Source organism: Pongo pygmaeus, chromosome 16 (genome assembly GCF_028885625.2).
Source record: "Pongo pygmaeus isolate AG05252 chromosome 16, NHGRI_mPonPyg2-v2.0_pri, whole genome shotgun sequence".
In the NCBI taxonomy this organism is placed as follows: domain Eukaryota; kingdom Metazoa; phylum Chordata; class Mammalia; order Primates; family Hominidae; genus Pongo; species Pongo pygmaeus.
Genome location: NC_072389.2, coordinates 27,401,688 through 27,421,489, shown reverse-complemented (window position 1 = coordinate 27,421,489; position 19,802 = coordinate 27,401,688). Strand labels below are relative to the sequence as shown.

General features: G+C 46.2%; 1 protein-coding gene across 1 annotated transcript in view; it reads right to left on the bottom strand.

Annotated features, from left to right (window-relative positions):
* The window catches only part of OCA2 (OCA2 melanosomal transmembrane protein), a 347,971-nt gene that overhangs the window by 241,969 nt on the left and 86,200 nt on the right, over positions 1-19,802 (bottom strand). The window contains exons 10-11 of the mRNA XM_054452341.2: positions 2,647-2,718; positions 1,665-1,730 (exon numbers count right to left, since the gene is read on the bottom strand). Coding sequence (XP_054308316.1) covers positions 1,665-1,730; positions 2,647-2,718 — 138 coding nt within the window. The remainder of the gene's footprint in view (positions 1-1,664; positions 1,731-2,646; positions 2,719-19,802) is intronic.

The following is a 19,802-nucleotide window of genomic DNA, read 5'->3' as shown; positions in this document are numbered from 1 at the left end:
ATGCAATATAATTATTCCAATTACAATACTTGGTAAACAGGAGTCCCAATAGACACCGTTGTCTCTCAAATAAACTACAGAAAACAAAAATGTCCCCAGTCAATTTAGACCCAGTGTAAATATCCACCATGTCCAGAATGACCATCAATGTTCATCCTCACCCAAAAGGCCACTGAGAGCTGACGGTGGAGCGTGGGGCTTTGCACACCAGTGGAGCTTCACGTGAACACGCATGAGGAGACAAGCGTGTGGAGACCTGCGTGGCGTTTTACACTTTTGCTGACAGAACCACCCAGGGAGACTAGAACTCAGGGATGGGGGTAAATGGCCCCATGGGTGGTTGGCTGCCAGGAAATGGGGGAGAAAAGGCAGGGACCTGGTTGTAACGACCCTGTACCCTGCAGTTCCAGAATCGCAGAACCTGCCAGTGCTTGCTGAACTGAATTCCACCGAGAAAAACATGCTGAAGCCATTTTTATAGGCTGAACTGTGTCCCCCAAAATTCATATGTTCATGTCTTAGCCCCTAGTACCTGGGAACGTGACTGTATTTGGAGTGAGGGCGTTGAAGGAGGTAATTAAGTTAAAATGAGGTTGTTAGGATGAGCCCTCATTCAGTGTGACTGATGTCCTTATAGGATGAGGGTCTCAGGACTCAGAAACACAGGGGAAAGACAAAGTGAAAACATAGGGAGAAGGTGCCATCTACAAGCCCAGGAGGGAGGCTCAGGAGAAACCATGCCTGCCCACACCGTGATATCGGACTTCCAGCCTCCAGAGCTGTGAGAAAATATTATTTAAGCCACACGGTCTATGGTACTTTGTTACATAGTCCTAGCAAACTAATATAGCATTCCTTTTTTTAAAAAGGCATATCTCAGGGATATCTGGTACACTTCCTCTCTTCTATCCAGATGCCCAAACCCTGTATACGTTCTCAGACCTGACACAAGTATTAGTTACCCTGTGAAGCCAGGGTTAGAGCACTGGCCTGCCTCCCTGCGTGCCACCCACAGAGGATGGCAGCACAGTTTCCATCAGGTCACATAGCTGGGCCCTCCGCTATGTCAGCCAGCCTTGGGAGGGATGAAATGTTGGCAAGGAAAATGAGGATCTATAGTGCCCAGCTGTACACAGAGCAAGTCTTCTAGCCCAGAGAGGAAGAGCCCTCCTGTGGTCTCACTGGACTGTTTGGGCACTTCGAGTTCCTGCAGGTGGATTTGGTGGCATTCCTCACAGTACAGAGTGGCCACTGGGCACTATGATCAATTAGCAAACACCCAACTAATACTTAGGAGTGACACCTTCCTTTATTCACACAATGAAAGGTACTCTCTCTCCCACTGAAACTCCTACATAGTTTATTTATCTGGGATAGTCCTTTTTTTATTTTAACGGCAATAACTCAAAAGAATTGCTAGCTTTTCTAAATGGCAATATGATTTCATCGTCAGACATGCCTTGGGTTGGAATTCTCCCGCTCACGAACCATAGCCCCATTCCATTCCTCCTCAGGAGAGATTCATGAGACCTGCACTAACACTTCTCAGTCAAGCCCTAGGCACTGTGTCTTTAACATAATGAAGGACTCTCAGTGGCGGAGACCAGAGAAGGCCCGGTTACCGCAGGCGTGGAGCCCAGTCCCACGGGGAGGGCTGTAATTACCATGCCAAACAGCAGGGCCAGTGTCTCAAAATCAATCCACTCCACCACATGGGTCAGGCTGGGTCTCTGCAATCAAAGCACAAATTTGCCAATTACTCCATGCGCCGCCATCCCAGTGATGAGCCTAATGAAGCGCTGCCCCCTGCTGCAGACCCACTCAGTGGGCAGGCCAGGGTTGGAAATCTCACCATCACCATCCACTTGCCTTTGAAGTTGGATTATATCGCTGCTGAAAAACAGTCTTGACCCAGGGCATCTATAATGTCAAATCTATGCATTTAGTAATAAAATTTTTTCTAGCCCCTGCCTCTGGCAGCTCCCACATGGCGGGACTGGCCCCTGGTTACATTCCTAGTGGAGTCTGTATGTGCTCTCTGCAGTGCTGTGCCTGAGGCCAGATGACAGGAACTGGCATGGCCATCTGTCCCACTCTCAGGTGGGTTCCAGCACTGCCTCTCAGACAACTCTGGGCCTCCATCCCCAGTGGCCACTGGTCTCTGTTCTTTCCCTACATTTGTTTCCCATGTCCCTGCCAGAGAGGCCCTGCTCAGACCCAAACAGGACACCCTCATCCCCAAACACGCCTCTCCAGGGGCCTCCTGATCTCTGCAGGACAGACGCTGGCCCAACTGACTCCCACCTTTCTGCACCAGCTAGGACGGTCCCTTCTAGTTCCAACACCCAGATCCAGCCCCACCACAACCCAGCTCCACAGCCCTAGGCAAACATGCCCATGAGGAGCCTTTCCTCAGCCATGATGAGGAATCACACCAGTGGGATGTGAGTGTGTGACAAAACCTAATGAAAAATACTCTTCAATGCTGTAGCTTGTTAGTTCATACCTCTAGCATGGTTCTTGGGCAAAAACATGGACGTGGCATATAAAATAGTGAAAAAACCAGCGAAAGCCTGAATCCCGGAACATCTTTGAGCTGACATTCCACTGAGTGGTGAGCCAGGGATTGGGACTGTGACAACTTACATCGCCAATCACAGCCAGTGCTGCCAGTGCTGCAAGGGAACCCAGCATGGCCGCCAGAGTTCTGTGCACGATCTGGAAAGAAGCACAGGAAATTACTGCGTTCCAGTCCGCAAGGGAGTTAGCACACACGAAAGCCTGTGTGGACGTGAGGGGGTCTATATCTGCCACTGTGTACCACATCTATTCAAATGGTAAGTCATGGGTCTTGCTGTTTCAGGCCTGGACACCCCACAGACACATACAGCTACCAACAACCTGCCATCTAAGGGAAGCTGCTTGCATTTCCTAAATAATTAGATGACCCTGATAAAGCAGCGGAAGGCCAGATGGAGTATGTTCTATAAGAAAGGCCATAGCAAACTCTCATTAATTATTTGCCATATGCTCCCTTGGCAACTGGCCCATTTGTTCAGCAACATAAATCAATTCCTCCCAATTACTAGGCTGCTGTTAAACCAAAGGTACACAGTCGAACACTTCATCTAATTGAGATGTCTGTGTTATCACAAAAGCATCTTTTCTATTTGATTATAATTCAAATGGAAGTGGAATTTCTAAGACAAAATATGAGAAAAGGCCAAGATGTGGAGAATTGGAGCCCTCATACATTGCTAGTGGGAATGTAAAATGGGCTAGCCACTGTGGAAAGCAGTTTGGCAGTTTTTTACGAAGTTAAACATAAATTTACCATATGACCCAGCAATTCTACTAGGAATCCACCCAAAAGAAATGAAAACACATGTCCACACAAAGCACTGATGCTCATAACAACATTATACAAAGGAGGCGAAAACTGGAAACATTCCAAATGTCCATCCGTGGTGAAGGGATAAAGAAAATGCGGCACAGCTCGTGCACGGATGAATGCTTAGAAGCGATGCTGGGGAAAGAAGCCAGACGCAGAAGATGGGGTCGGTCCATCTATATGAACTTTCCAGAAAAAGTAAATTTAGAGAAACGGAAAGATCAGGGCTGCCCAAGGCTGGGGAAAGCAACAAGGGTTGACTGGAAACGGGTCCCAGGGATCCTTATGGGGTGATGAAATGTTCTAGAACTTGTGATGGTGGCAAAACTCTAAATCTGGTAAAAATAATTTAATCATACATTTCCAAGGGGTGAAATTAATGGTATTTAAATTATACCTCAATAAATTTGTTAAAAAAATACAAAAAGAATGTGGCAAGAACAAGCAGAAAATTAAACGCTAGCATGCATTATTCATTTCTTAGTCCCCTAAAGGGACTTTCACTCCATTTTTTCACAGTTTCCATGTCACAGAAACTGACTGCCTTTACCAGTAATTACCTGAAATGCAAATTCTGACTAAAATTATTTCATTTATAATGTGTAGTACTAGATTCAAAGTTCATTTTCAGGAAATGTGATACTAGGTGTTGGCTTTTCACAGTTTCAGTTTTTAAGAGTTGTTTTGTTTGTTTTAAATGTAAATACCTAAAATCCAATAACTTGCTACCAAACTCTAATAATTCCTTCTGTTCATTCTCTGCTTTTCAGTCTTAGTTTAGGACGCTTTTTCTTTTTGAGACGGAGTCTCACTCCGTTGCCGAGGCTGGAGTGCAGTGGCACCGCGTTGGCTCACTGCAACCTCCGTCTCCTGAGTTCAAGCAATTCTCCTGCCTCAGCCTCCCAAGTAGCTGCAATTACAGGCACCCACCACCACACCTGGCTAGTTTTTATATTTTTAGTAGAGACAGGGTTTCACCATGTTGGCCAGGCTGGTCTCCAACTCTTGACCTCAGATGATCCACCCACCTTGGCCTCCCAAAGTGCTGGGATTATAGGCGTGAGCCACCACGCCCAGCCAGTTTAGGACCCATTTTAAGGATACGTCCTTATCCAATGCCAAGGGTGGCCCCAGGAAGCAGGCAGGGCAGGCATTCATCCCCAACTTGACAGCCATGGCGCTGAGAGTGGAGGTTCACCCGCTGGACATGGTGAGCAGGCACCAAAGCCAGGCTGCCCTCTCCGCCCTACAGAGAGCAAGGCGAAGACACTTCCCACTTTGGTATATCTCTTTTTTGATATTTAATTAAGTCTTCATGAGCAGAACAAGATGTGACAGCATGCAAATACAGCATGTGGATGACAGGAGGAAGTCACTGCAGGGACAGAGCAGATAGGGATGAAGCCTATTCCAAGCCAGCCCTGTGACCTCACTCTATGACACGTTCCCTTCTTCTGGCTTAACCTTTGGGCTAACTTTGTCTGGAGGGAAAAGAGACTTCCAGTAAAGAGCAAAGAGCCGGCCTGGCACGGTGGCTCACACCTGTAATCGCAGCACTTTGGGATGCCAAGGCAGGCGGATTGCTTGAGGCCAAGTGTTCAAGACCAGCCTGGCCAACATCACAAGACCTCGTCTCTACTAAAAATAAAAAAAAATTAGCCAGGTGTGGCGGCACACACCTATAGTCCCAGTGACTCAGGAGGCTGAGGTGGGAGAATTGCTTGAACCCTTGAGGCAGAGGCTGCAGTGAGCCAAGATTGCACCACTGCACTCCAGCCTGGGCAACAGAGCGAGACCCCATCTCAAACAAAAAACAAAAAAGAGTGAAGAACCATGACTGCCGGCCACTGGTCAGCAGGATTGGATAGCAGCAAAAAGAACTAATTTTTATTGAGCACCTACCGTGCACCTGGCCCTGGATTAAGTGCTCTACACACACCATCTGCACCTTTCACAGTGACTGCATGAAGTAGAACTATGATAATCCACTTTGCAGAGGAGGAAACAGTCTCAACTGAGTAATTGTCCGTGTCGGAAAACAAAGGACACGCGCGCCCAGGATGCAGACCAGCATTTTCTTACTCCAGAGCACCTCCTCTCTCCTCGTGGGGCCTTGTTTGCTCATCGGTAAAATCAGAAAACTGCACTACGTACCTCAAGGAGCCCTCAGCTCTGGAGGAGGTCCGTGGACATCATGAAATCATGAGTCCTAGCAGATTAACACACAAATGAGCAAACGACAAGGCAGACAGCCATGGCCCTCTCAGGACAGCTGGGCTCATCGTGGTCTCACTGACACCCCTAGCACTTGCTAAGTTCGCTCCGCTCACTGCCACCGTCAACACCTTTCTCCCCTCCCTCATCACACACACCGGCTTGCAAGTGATCCACACATGAGCATCTCTGTGGCCCACAGTGAGTGCTTAGGACATGTGGATGCAGCTATCCTCACTCAGAAACCCACCCTCTTCCACCAGCGAAGGGGCCCCACACACCACACGGGAGGAGAAACCGTCACTTGCCACTTAAAAAATGGAAAAGCACGCTGATGATCAGCTTCTAGGATGTGGAATAAAACTTTTTAAACTACATGGTTCTAGAAGAAGATGAGTTCATTACTTCAGATATAATGATGGACATTACTAAATTTCTATGCTTAAGAAAAAGAATTTTCAGCTATCAGGAATAAAAAAATTTCTGGTAAATGGACCTAAAGAGTAAAAATAATAAAAATTCTTAAAAGATGCCTTAAAGCAGGGTTCCCCAACCCTCCTAACCCCACCACGGACTAGTACCAGGGCTGCACAGTGGGAGGTGAGCTGGGCAAGTAAGCATGACCGCCTGGGCTCTGCCTCCTGTCAGCTCAGCGGTAGCATCAGATTCTTATAGGAGCGTGAACCTTATTGTGAACTGCGCATATGAGGGATCTAGGTTGCCCACTCCTTATGAGAATCTAACTAATGCCCAATGATCTGAGGTGGAACAGTTTCATCCCAAAATGATGTCCCACCCCATGGTCCATGGAAAAATTGTCTTCCATGAAACTGGTCCCTGGTGCCAAAAAGGTTGGGGACCACTGCCTTAAAGGACTGTATAAAGGTTCTCTTCCTGCCCGTGCTCTGGGAAATATAGCACACCTCTTCCTACACCCAAATTTCTTTGGCAAGAGTCCAGCTGTGAGCTCCTGTGAGCGTGGCGTGCCTCTCTTGGTTTCTTCAGTGCTCTGCAGGGTAAGCAATACATGCTGAGCAAATGAGAAGCAGAAAATGCATGAACAGAGCCTGCAAAACAGAAGGCCAGCATTGCTTCCTGGGAGAAGAAAGGAAAGAGTTTGGGAACAGCCCCCAAGGAAATTATCTAGGGCATCTCTGATCTTCACACATCTGCCCCTCCATAGTCACACAGGTTTACAGCTAGTCATCATGTAAATTCCAGATAGGTGGGATACCGAGCAGATGGAAAGACAAGACTTCTTTTGGTTACCATTTCCAGTGGTAACCAAAAGACAGCAGGGATAGCTAAAGTTGTATCAGACAAAATAGACTGTAAGTCAAAAACTGTCTCTAGAGACAAAGAAGGTCATTACCCACCCTCTTCCACTGATAAAAGGGTCAATTCAACAGGGACCTATCACAGTTACAAATAAGTACACACCCAACACCAGAGCACCTAAATATACACAGCAGTATTAACAGAGCTAAAGGGAGAAATTGACAGCAATGCAATGTAATAGGGGACTTCAATGTCCCACTTAAGACAATGGATAGAACATACCGACAGGAAACAGCAGACTTGAACAGCACTGTACACCAAGTGGACCTAACAGACATAGACCGAACTTTCCACCCAACAGCAGAAAAAGACATTCTTCTCTAGCACACACAAAAAATTATTCAGGATATATCACATATGAGGTCACAAATAAGTCTTAACAAATTTTATTTCTTTTAAAAAAAATTTTGTCTTAGAGACAGAGTCTTGCTCTGTCACCCAGCCTGGAGTACAGTGGTGCAATCAAAGCTCCCTGCAGCCTTGAACTCCTGGACTTAAGCAATCCCCCTGCCCCAGCCTCCTGAGTAACTAGGACTACAAGTGTGCACCACCATGTCCAGCTAATTTTTTTTTTTTTTCAGAGATGGAGGTCTTGCTATGTTGCCCAAGCTGGTCTTGAACTCCTGGTCTCAAGTGATCCTCCTGCCTCAACCTCCTAAAGCACTAAGATTATAAGCATGAGCCACCATGCTTGAACTTAACAAATTTTAGAAGATGTAAATAATATCAAGTATATTTTCCAAACACAATGGTATAAAACTAGAAATTCATAACAGAAGGAAAATAGGGAAATTGATAAATATGCAAAAATTGAGCAACACTTTTTTTTTTTTTTTTTTTTGAGATGGAGTCTTGCTCTGTCACCCAGCCTGGAGTGCAGTGGTGCGATCTTGGCTCACTGCAGTCTCTGCCTCCCAGGTTCAAGCAATTCTCCTGCCTCAGCCTCCCACGTAGCTGGGACTACAGGCAAGCACCACCACGCCTGACTAATTTTTGTATTTTTAGTAGAGACAGGGTTTCACTGTGTTGGCCAGGATGGTCTTGAACTCCTGACCTCATGATCCGCCCACCTCAGCCTCCCAAAGTGCTGGGACTACAGGTGTGAGCCACCACACCCAGCCACAACACACTCTTGAACAACCAATGTGTCATAAAAGAAATAAAATGGAAATCAGAAAGTATCTTGAGACAGACAAAAATGGAAACACAACATACCAAAATTTATGGGACACAGCAAAAGCAGTTTTAAGAGGGAAGTTTATAGTGACAAATACCTACCTCAAAATCATTAGCCTGACTGGATGACACTACAGTGTATACATGAATTGAAAACCACATTGTACCCCATACATATATATAATTTTTATTTGTAAATTAAAAATAAAATAAAACTTTAAAAAAGAAGAAAGAGCTCAAATAAACAACCTAAGTTTATACCTCAAGGAAACAGAAGAGCCAGCTAAGCCCAAAGTTGACAGAAGGAAAAAAATATTGGCAGAAAGAAATGAAACAGAGACTAGAAAGACAATTGAAGAGATCAACAAAACTAAGAGTTGGTTTTGAAAAGATAAACAAAATTGATGGAACTTTATCTAGACCTACCAAGAAAAAAAAGAGAGAGCATTCACATAAATAAAATTATAAATGAAAAAGAAGACATTTACATGAACAATTACATGCCTATGAATTGATAGCCTAGAAGAAACTGGTAAATTCCTAGAAACATACAACCTACCAAGCCTGAATCAAGAAAAAATAGAAAATCTGAACAGACCAATAAGAAGTAAGAAGATTGAAGCACTAATCAAAAACCTTCCAACAAAGAAAGTCTCAGGACCAATGGCTTCACAGGTAAATTCTACCAAACATTTAAAGAATGCCAATCCTGGAACTTTTGTAAAACTTCAAACTTTTGCAAAAAATGAAGAGGAGAGAAAACTTTCAAGATTGTTTTATAAAGCCAGTGTTACCCTTCATACCAAAGCCAGATAAGGACACTACAAAAAAGAAAGAAGAAAGAGAGAGAGAGAGAGAGAGGAAAGAAAGAAAGAGAGAGAGAGAGAGACAGAAAGAAAGAAAGAAAGAAAGAAAGAAAGAAAGAAAGAAAGAAAGAAAGAGAGAGAGAGAAAGAAAGAGAGAAAGAAAAGAAAGGAAAGAGAGAAAGAAAAGAAAATTAATTTCAGGCCAATATCCCTGATGAACATAGATGCAAAAATCCTCAACAAAATACTAGCAAACTGAATTCAGCAGCACATCAAAAGGATCATATACTATGATTAAGTAGGAATTATTCCTGAATCCAAGGACAGGTTCAACATACACATATCAATAAATGTGATACATTGCCTTAACAGAATGAAGGATAAAAATCATTGGATCATCTCAATGAATGCAGAAAAGGCATTTGAGAAAATTCAACATCCTTTCATAATTAAAGGCTCTCAACAAATAAGGTATAGAATAAATGTACCACAACATAATAAAGGCCATATATAACAAGTCCACAGCTAACATTATACTCCATAGTGAAAAGCTGAAAGCTTTTCTTCTAAGATCAGGAACAAGACAAGGATGCTCACTCTCACCACTTCTATTCAACGTAGTACCAGAAGTATTAGATAGAGCAATTAGACAACAAAAAAAAACATTAAAAATGTCCAAATTGGAAAAGATGAAGTTAAACTCTATTTGTTTACAGATGTGATCTTATATATAGAAAACACTAAAGACTCTACCAAAACTCTGCTAACACTAATAAACAAATTCAGTAAATTCGTAGGACACAAAATCAGAACACGTACAAAAAAATCAGTTTTACTTCAATATGCTAACAATGTACTATCCGAAAAAGAAAGAAAATAATCCCATCTATAATAGCATCAAAAGGAATAAAATAGGAATAAATTTAACCAAAGAAGTTTAAAGATCTGTACACTCAGGACAGTACGACATAAATGAAGAAATCAAAGAAGATACAAATAAATGGAAAGATATCCCATGTTCATGGTTTGGAAGAATTAATATTGCTAAAATGTCCGTAACTACTCAAAGCAATATACAGATTCAATGTAATCCCTATCAAAATTCCAACAGCATTTTTCATAGAAATAGAAAAAAAATTCTAATTTATATGGAACCACAGAAGACCCTACATAGCCAAGTCAACACTGAGTAAGAAGGAAAAAGCTGGAGGCATGACACTTCCTGATGTCAAACTATATTACACATCTATAGCAATCAAAACAGTATGACTGGCATAAAAACAGATATATAGACCAATAGAGCAGAAGAATCAAGAGCCCAGAAATAAACCCATGCATGTTACAGTCAACTAATATTTGATAAGAATTCCAAGAATACACAGTGGGGAAAGGATAGTCTCTTCAATAAATGGTGTTGGGAAGGTGGATAACCACAAACAAAAGAATGAAAGTGGCCCCTATCCTACACCATATACAGAAATTGACTTGAAATTGATTAAAAGACTTACATGTAAGACTTGAAACTGTAAAACTTCTGGAAGAAAACACAGGAGAAAAGCTCCTTGATGCTGGTCTTGACGATGATTTTTTGGATATAACACCAAAAGCCCAGGTAACAAAAGCAAAAAATAAACAAGTGGAACCATATCAAATTAAAAAGCTTCTGCACAGCAAAGGAAACAAACAACAAAATGAAAAGACAACCTACAGACTCAGAAAATATTTGCAAACCATATACCTGATAAGGGGTTAATGTCGAACATATGTAAGGAACTCATACAACTCAAGAGCAAAAAAATAAATAACCTGACCAAAAAAATGGGCAAAGGATCTGAATAGACATTTTCCCAAAGAAGACATACAAATGGCCCCCAGGTGCATGAAAAGGTGCTTAGCATCATTAATCATCAGAGAAATGCATGTCAAAAACACAATGAGATATGGCCTCACACCTGTTAGAATGGCTGTTATCAAAAAGACAAGAGATAACAAGTGTTGGTGAGGATGTGAAGAAAAGGGAACCCTAGTATGCTGTGGGGGTGCAAATTAGTACAGCCACATGGAAAGCAATATAGAACTTTCACGAAACTTAAAAATAGACCTACCATATGACTGAGAAAATCCCACTTCTGGGTCTATATCCAAAGGAAATGGAATCAGAATCTCAAGGGTGATATCTGTGCGGCCATGTTCATTGCAACTATATATATATATATATATATATATATATATACACACACACACAATGGAATATTATTCACCCTTAAAAAGGAAGGAAGTCCTGCCAATTTGGCACAACATGGATGAACCTGAATGCTAAGTGAAATAAGTGAGACAGAAGGACAAATACTGCATGATCTCACTTATATGAGGCTGAAGGGAGCTCTGGGGTCAGGGGTGGAAGGAGAGGAGGGTGTGGGAGATGAGGAGCTGACCGCCAGAGCTGGGCACTGGGGCAATGTGGTCAGGGAGGGGTTTGGATTTAATTCTACATTTCTCATTTAAAACATAACCAACTACTTGCCAAAAAACACATATTTTTCTTTCCTTGTGTGTCTGTGAAAGAGGAAAAAAATAGAGAACAAAGAGGAAGGGTGAAGGAAACTTGGAAGTTGCAGAGAAACTTCCAAACCACTTGGACACATCAGGATGGAAGAGATGAAGGCACCCAAGCCACAGGACAGCTGCCTGAACTCACAGCACTGCCCCCAGGGAGCTGCAGCCCCAGGATGTGGTGCTGGAGGACAGCATGCACCTCAGCGATACCTGGAGGCCACGCACAGCCCTGACAAATGCCCATCTGGGCAGAGCTGCAGAGGAGCCACAGAGGCACCTGGTTCTCTGCAGCATCGGCTCCACCATCAGATTCCAGCCAGGCGACCTGGAGCCTGGAGAGGCCGAGAGCTGCCAGGCCCATGGCACTCTGCACCATAAGTACAACAGAGTGGGCTGTGTGCACCAAGATGTTCAAGTAGGTCACTGACACGGCAAACATTGGCTAACAGAAATTGGTTCAGATGTGGGGCACTCCAGAAGCAAAATGCTAAAATATATGGCAAGACTTTCAAGGTTGGGCAGGAGGCACCAAAAAAGCTGATACAAGAGGCCAGAAAAATGGCAACTAGGCTTGCACGGTAGCAAAACATGAAGTAGGGGTGTCCCCTGGGATACCAAGGAAGTCAGAAAATATACCTAACCAACTTGGATCTTTGGAACATAGAGGCTTGAGCTGAGGCTGGAACAGGGGAAGCTAAGAGGTGTGTGGCAGATGCCAGACCATGGAGCTGCGGGGCGTGGTCCGACCCCATGGGGCCTCCCTGCAGGGCCTGCTCCGCCTGCTTCCTTTCTCTGCAGGGTGGAGGTGGGCTGTGGTGAGTGCCCTACCTCACTGTGGTCTGTGGGGTGCATGAGGGCAGAGAATGCCCACTCGGAGGCTGTGGCCACTGGTCCTCATCCCATCACCGGCTCCTGCATTGGGGGCAGGAGCCCTTAACGGGATGAAAGCTTTTGGGGAGGAGATTGTGTACCTGGTGTGAGGAGTAAACCTGTGGCTGCTGAGCGGTCCAGGAGAGCCGGGTTCCTGTGTTCCCAATCATCTTCTGCTGGCCTTTCCTCAGCAGGCTGATGGGGTGGGCTCCAGGCCACGCGGGAGCCTCACAGGGCTGCGTCTGTCCCTGCCGCCAAGGCGTGCTTTCCTCTGCTCTTACATGGATGTGATGAGTTCCTGGCCCCTTGTTCTTGTTGATATTTTGTCATTGTTTTGTGTTATCTGATGTGTTCCCTTTGCAAGGCCCCTCGGACACCGTGTGACCCAAGGAGAAGGTATACACTCCAAATTCAAATATCTTCTTTTCAGGTATTGCCCACAAATACTGAGCTGATTTTCTAGCCTGGCTTATGTTATGCAGAACAATAGATCCCAGAGCTCGAAGGCACCACAGGAATTCAGTGGAGCAGTCCTCGAGCATCCGAAACCTCCTGGCTGTGATTTCAGTTCCGAAGTGATGACGCCCAGCTGTGGGCTGTGGTCCTGCGGGTGCCGGTCAGCCACGCACGGACTGTGTTTCTTCCCCCACGTGATCCTGCCTGGCCTGCAAGGAGAGCTGAATTTCCAGTACTCAGTTCCTAAGATACAAATTCGTATGGTATATGGAAAAGCTTTCTGCTCAGAAGCTATAGAAGCTTAGCTCCACAATAAAACAGCCTGTGAGCTGCCAACTCCACCAGCTTCGGAGAGTCACAGCGGCCAGCCACACTTCCCCACCTTAGAGAATCGAGATGTTCCAAAAGCTGCCTTCGCGTGACTGTATCCCTAAATACACGAAATTGAACAGGCGCCGTCCCTACCCCTGGTTCAGACAAGAGACAGCTCCGGAAGCTGGCGGTCCCCACCCAGGACGCCCGTCCGTGCCCCACACATGCTGCCGCGTTCGTCTCCCACAACAAGCCAGGAGATGTTACTCTGTTTTGTGGGTGAGGGGAGTAAAATGTGGAGAAACCACAGCCTAGAGTCTGAAAGCCTGCATTCTGGCTGCCACACGCTGGCTGCAGGGAGCGACTGGAAAGCAGGGCCCTCCGTGGTGCAGCGCGTGAGCCGTGCGCAGGGCAGTGTGCCCCCCGAACGCTGAGCCCGAGGTGTGCCAATGACACGGCCTTCGGGGGTTCTTAGAAACGGGATCTCAGAGTTGGCGGATGTCTGGAGACCGCCCTCGACGTCCATGAGGGTGGCGGTCCCACCCCCAGCCCAGTCTGCTCGCGTCCTCGATCTGGGTGCTCCAAAGCTGGGCCTTCCCAGGGCCACCCCACGAACCCGCCCGCGCCGCCGGCTCCCTCCACCGCGTCACGCTCCAGCCTACGCCCCAAGCGGGGAAAGGTGACCTGAGAGTGACGCGAAACCGAGGATCTCAGCCTGTCCCTTCCCGGCTCTGCTGGTGTCCACGTAGCGTGCTGTGCGCCCGCGCGGAGACACCGTCCAGCCGCTGCCACCCAGGCCCTGGGCCCCACGGGTCTGCAAGACACCCTGCTCTTCCTTCCTGTGGGTCTCTCTGCACGTCATTGATCCTTCCATTTACCAAAGTAGCCCACGGAAGAACATCAGTCCATCGTCTCCTGTTTTCAACATGGAAAAGCAGCCTACGGCATCGAAAGACCTGTGCACACTAGACAGCAGAAGCTGCGGGCCCTGGGGTGGGAGCATCCCCTGCGCCTCCGCCCCCTCTCAGCCCCCTGCTGGGCGCCCTGCAGTGGCTGTCCCCGTGGTGTGCTGCATTGTCCCCAGGGCACTCTTGCCTGCCACCCAGCTCCTGAGAGCACGTGCTCTGGAAACCACCTCTCCAACCAGAGTGTGAGCAACAGGCCCAAGCCCTGACTTCCAAGCTGGGCTGCAGGGGAGCCTGCGGGGGCGCCAGCGAGGCACCCGAACCATCTGGCACACACCCACACACAGACACACACAGTCACACGCCCTCACCTCACATACACGGTCTCACACTCACCCTCCCTCACATGCCCACACACTAACACAGTCTCACACTCACACACTAACTGGTACACACAGACACAACCATGCAGTCACACCCTGTGACACCCAGACACATTCTCTGACACACATCCTCACATGCCCACACACTAACAGTCTCACACGCTGACTTACACACTAACTTGCACACACAGACACAACAGAGAGTCACACTCTCACATGCAGTCACACACAAACACATGGTCTCACACACACACCCTCGCTGTGACTCACACACAGCCTCACATGCACTTAAACAGTAATACACACACTCATGTACTAAAACACACACAGTCACACACTCACGTGCACCCCAACGTCCTTCCACTTGATCCCGCGCTCTCACGGCAGCCCGATCTTTTGATGACAGACAAGGCTATGAGGGATCATCAGACTGTGGGGGTGGAAGCCCCTCCATCCCTTGAGCCCCAGATTTCTTCCTGTATATAAAAGAAAATCACCACACCTCACAATGTGGCTGTGACAGAAACTGTGTGCCGGCCTCACCTCGCACTGCCCCTGCGAGCTGGACCATGGTGTCAGGGCGTCCAGGAGGCAGGCAGGCTTGGGAGGCTCCTCTCACACTGCCTGCAGCTCAGCTCAGCTCAGTTCAGCTCAGTTTAGCCCACCAGTCCTCGGCAACCCCACTTCCCCTCCTCAGAAGGAGGCTGATTCCATGGAAAGGGCTGCGATTCCACAGAAAGGGCTGGGGGGTGTCTTGAACCTAGGTTCAACCCTGCCTTCACCGCCTCCCAAGCCCCCGTCTCCCCAAGCCCACATCTCCCCAAGCTCACGTCTCCATTGGCAAAACAGGAGCACAACACCTCCTTCAGAGACCTTCTGTATGAGTTTCCCAGGCTGCTGTCACCAAACCCACCCTCCTCCGGTCCTGCAGGTAAGACATCCAGCAGGTGCGCTACATCCTACATCGAGGCCTCACAGGAACACATTCCTTCTGCAGGTTCTAGGGGAGAATCCATCCCTCATCTTCCCCTAACACTCAAATCCCATGAACAGGACCCCTCTTTTCCAGCTTCGAAGCCATCAACAGTGAATCAAGCCCTCACATCACACTTCTGTGACCCTTTATTCCATAGTCACATCTCCGTCTGACCACAGCTGGGAGGGCTCTCCATTTGTAAAGACGCACTGAGCTCACCCAGATAGTCTCTACATCACAAGGTCATTGGTATAATCACTCTGCAAAGCCCCTTTTGCCATGTGAGGTCCCATATGCAAATGGTCTGGGGGTTAGGATGTGGACATCTTGGGGGAAGTGGTCATTAATCAGCCTACTGCACCTTTTCAGAATCAACATAGATGATGAAAACACAGAGCCAGACCCATGGTAGGAGCATGACAGACATCTGTTCACCTTGCACAGCCTTCTGAGCATTGGCTACAGATAATTCCCATCTCCTTGAGAAGTGCCACACCCTGGTGAGAAATGTGGACTCCAAAGGCAGCCACTGGCCAGCTGGGGAACTTTGGGCAAGTGGTCTGACTTCTCTGTGCTTGATGTCCTCAACTATAAAATGGAGGTGGTGATAAAGTCTGCCTCATGGGTTTGTGGGGTTGTCCATTAACACAGAGAATTCCCAGAACAGGGCTGGCCCCTCCGCACACGTTAGCTCCTGTGGTTATGACCATCATCATTTTCTCTGAAGTGGGAGCCCTCAAGACTCACTGTGGCCCTCCTCCCTGCACTGGCTTCCTTTTGTCCCACCACCCCCCACCTCTCATTGGATCTGGCTTCAAACAACAGCATGCTCCAGAACTCACTGCATGTGCAGGAACAGCCAAGGGCATGTGAAAGAGAGCCATCCAGGAGACAAGGTTGGAAAGGGTCCACCTACTTCAAGCAGTCTGCAAAATACTTGCCATTTTTCTAAGGAATGATGTGGCTACTCACTTTGAGAAGAAATGCTGGATTGTGAGCTTGCCAGAAAAAAATGTGAGTAGCATGGCCCAGTGGCCAGAAGAGCTATGTCCCATCCCAACTCCTTCAACTGCAAAAGTATCTCTGCAATTCAGTTTATGTGTTAAGCAGAGGGAGTGTATTACATAATCCACCAGTTTTCCTGCAGTTCTGAAGGAGTCCTTTTCAAGAAAGAAAAGGAGAGTTATCTCTGGAACAAGGTAATGGAGCAAGTTTGCCAGTGCTACAGGATGCAATATGTTCCATGAATCAGCAGTAAGAAAAGGCTTGCAGACAAAAAGAAATGAATGAGGGGGCAGAGCCATTGGCTACAGATTGAAATTGCAGCCCTGCAGAGCATCATAAGAACAGAAATTAGGAAAACCTAACTTGGAGGTTTGCAGTGTTATGGTACGTGCATTGGGTTTTGAAATGCAGCTCTTCTCTCTCCAAATATGCTTCCCATTTCTGTAAATTAAAATGGAGACTCCCTGGAAGATGGAAGGTGTTCTCTATTCATCTCTCTTGAATTTAATTTCACAGTTAATTTTTAAACCAAACACTACACGAACTCCTAAATTAAATATGAAAGGACCCAGAGCAATGAAACACGATGTTACACAAAGGCTGCATCATTTTGCTACAATTACATAAAGTGGGTGAAGGGAAAGAAAGGGCCCGCTTGTTTCCAGCAGAAAGGAGCCGTGGTGGCAATCCTTCTTAAAACATAATACCAGGGGTTGGATGAAAGACCAACATGGAGAAAATGCACTGTCTCATTTATGTTGTGAAATATTGTTCATTAAGACTGTGTCAGAACTATTTTAATATAATTTTATACAGTATAAGGGCATAGAAGCCTTAGCTCTGATAATGGAATTTTTAGAATGCTGCAGTGGGAAATCTCCCAGAGCCCTATTATAGATGCAAAGTGCAAGAGTTAGGAGGATTGTTCCAACTATGTTCTTTGGGACTTTCAACAAGAACTACTTTACAAGGATGGGCCGGGCATGGTGGCTCACACCTGTAATCCCAGCACTTTGGGAGGCCAAGGCAGGCAGATCACGAGGCCAGGAGTTCGAGACCAGCCTGGCCAACATGGTGAAACCCCATCTCTACTAAAGATACAAAAAATTAGCCGAGGGTGGTGGCTCGCACCTGTAATCCCAGATACTTGGGAAGCTGAGGCAGGAGAATTGCTTGAACCCAGGAGGTGGAGGTTGCAGTGAGCCGAGATCGCACTATTGCACTCCAGCCTGGGCGAGACTCCGTCTCAAAAAAAAAAAAAGAACTACTGTACAAGGATGAAAGATACAACCCCAAATCCTCAGGCAAGAAAGTGCCAATCAGGATGATTATCTGTAGGACCAGAAGTATAAATAACCCAAGGTATTTCCTGAAATAATTTCATCCCATCAAGCTATTAAAAGACCTAAGGGAACCCTGGCTGATCCTTTGTTCCCATTCAGTCACCCATGGGTCACTGGGCACAAAGTCAGGGGTGGAAAGTGCCCCCCACGCAGGAGCCAAGTTAGACCAGACCCAGAGGACCTTAGCACCTGTCTCAAATATCTGAAGATGCTCTGGAAACATTTGTTTAATATTTATTGAGCACTTGCTGTATGCCAGGCAGTGTCCAAGGCACTGGGAATCAACACTGAACAAAAGCAACCAACAACAGACATAATAAGTGAGATGGAGCACCCACGACAAAGCATGTAAAAAGTAGAGTAGTTTCCTCTTCAAAGACTTTCCTCCCCATCTCATTAGAAATAAATAGTAGCTTCTCTTAGAAGCAAAATTTATTCAAAGACCTGTGCGAACATTCTTAAATATCTGCTAGCCGTAATAAAGAAATCAATGTACTTTATGTTCTTAGCTCCCACAATTTAGCCTAAATATTTGTCCTGGCATGCTTATACTAGTCCAAGCAAGCATTAGCTCGTAGCCTGTTCCTCTTCCTTATTTAAAGGTGTTTGTTTTTACCTTTCTCAGCATTCTACGAGTTACTTCCTCCTTCCTTTGTTCTCCTCTGCCTTTGCCTCTTTTAAAAAGTTCTAGGTTGCTAGCCAATCAAAACAAATACAAAATGTGAGGTCCTGTTCTAGCCAATGGAAACCAGACACAGCAGTAAGGTGGACGCGTCAGGTTATAAATGACCCCGTCTCCTTTGTTCGGTGTACTCTCGTGGCAAAACTACTGGCGAGTGTACCCTTTCTGCAGAAAGTATAAAAATGGCCTTGCTGAGGAAATTAAATTTATGTTCAAGTGCTATCTCTTTTCGGCACCAAAAAACAAACATTTCAAACAGAGCAGATGAGAAGGGATCAGGGAGGAGGCCATAGCCTGAGGCAACAGTGTCAGCATCTGGGGAGCAGCTGGCAGCAGCAGATTGGGAGGACAGGCAGGGGCATCTGCAAGCCACCCCAAGACTCCCCTGAGTGGAGCAGGATGCAGACAGCAGTGGCACAGCCTAAGCATGCCTGCCTGCAGAATCTAGAGACCTCCAGTTCTGGGGAAGCAGGCTTGCCTGAAACGAGACAACTTCTGAGTCATTGCCCAAGGCAAATTCTACCCCTAGAGTAGATCCCAGGAATAATGCAATGTTGGCTCCACTGCTGGAGAGCCCACAGGGCTGGCGATTGCATCCAGCCCTCCCCTCATAATGTGGACCTTCCCCTAGGGAGTTCTGGACACACAGAAGTCACAGAAACATAAGGTAGAACATACTATTCCTTTAGCACCCCTGCAGCCTTCTCTACCTTCCACATCAAGTTACAGACACAACAAAAAGACAGTGTTGGGTTTTCACAAGTTGTTGCTTAGACTACCTATAAAAAATTTATATTTGCAAGTTACACTAGTATTATAGGAAAGGAAAAATCATATTACTTTAAGCCCACAGAATATTCATCAAGATAGACCATAAACCTGTGTCATTTAAAAAAAAGTCAACAATGCCCGGGCACAGTGGCTCACATCTGTAATCCCAGCACTTTGGGAGACCGAGGCAGGCAGATCACTTGAAGCCAGGAGTTCATGACCAGCCTGGCCAACATGGCAAAAGCCCGTCTCTACTAAAAACACAAAAAGTAGCCAGGCATGATGGTGTGCACCTGTGGTCTCAGCTACTTGGGAGGCTGAGGCAGGGGAATCATTTGAAACCACAAGGCGGAGGTTGCAGTGAGCTGAGATTGCGACATCGCACTCCAGCCTGGGCAACAGAGCGAGATTCTGTCACACACACACACACACACACACAAAGTCAACAAATTTAAAGGATTAAATATAGTGTAAGTTCTCTATAAGTGAATCAAACTGTAATTTAGTAATAGAAAGACAACAGGAAAATCTATAATATCTAGAATTTAAACAACACACATCTAAATAATCTATGGGTCAAAGTAGAAGTCTCAGGGAAACTTAAGAATTAGAGAGAAC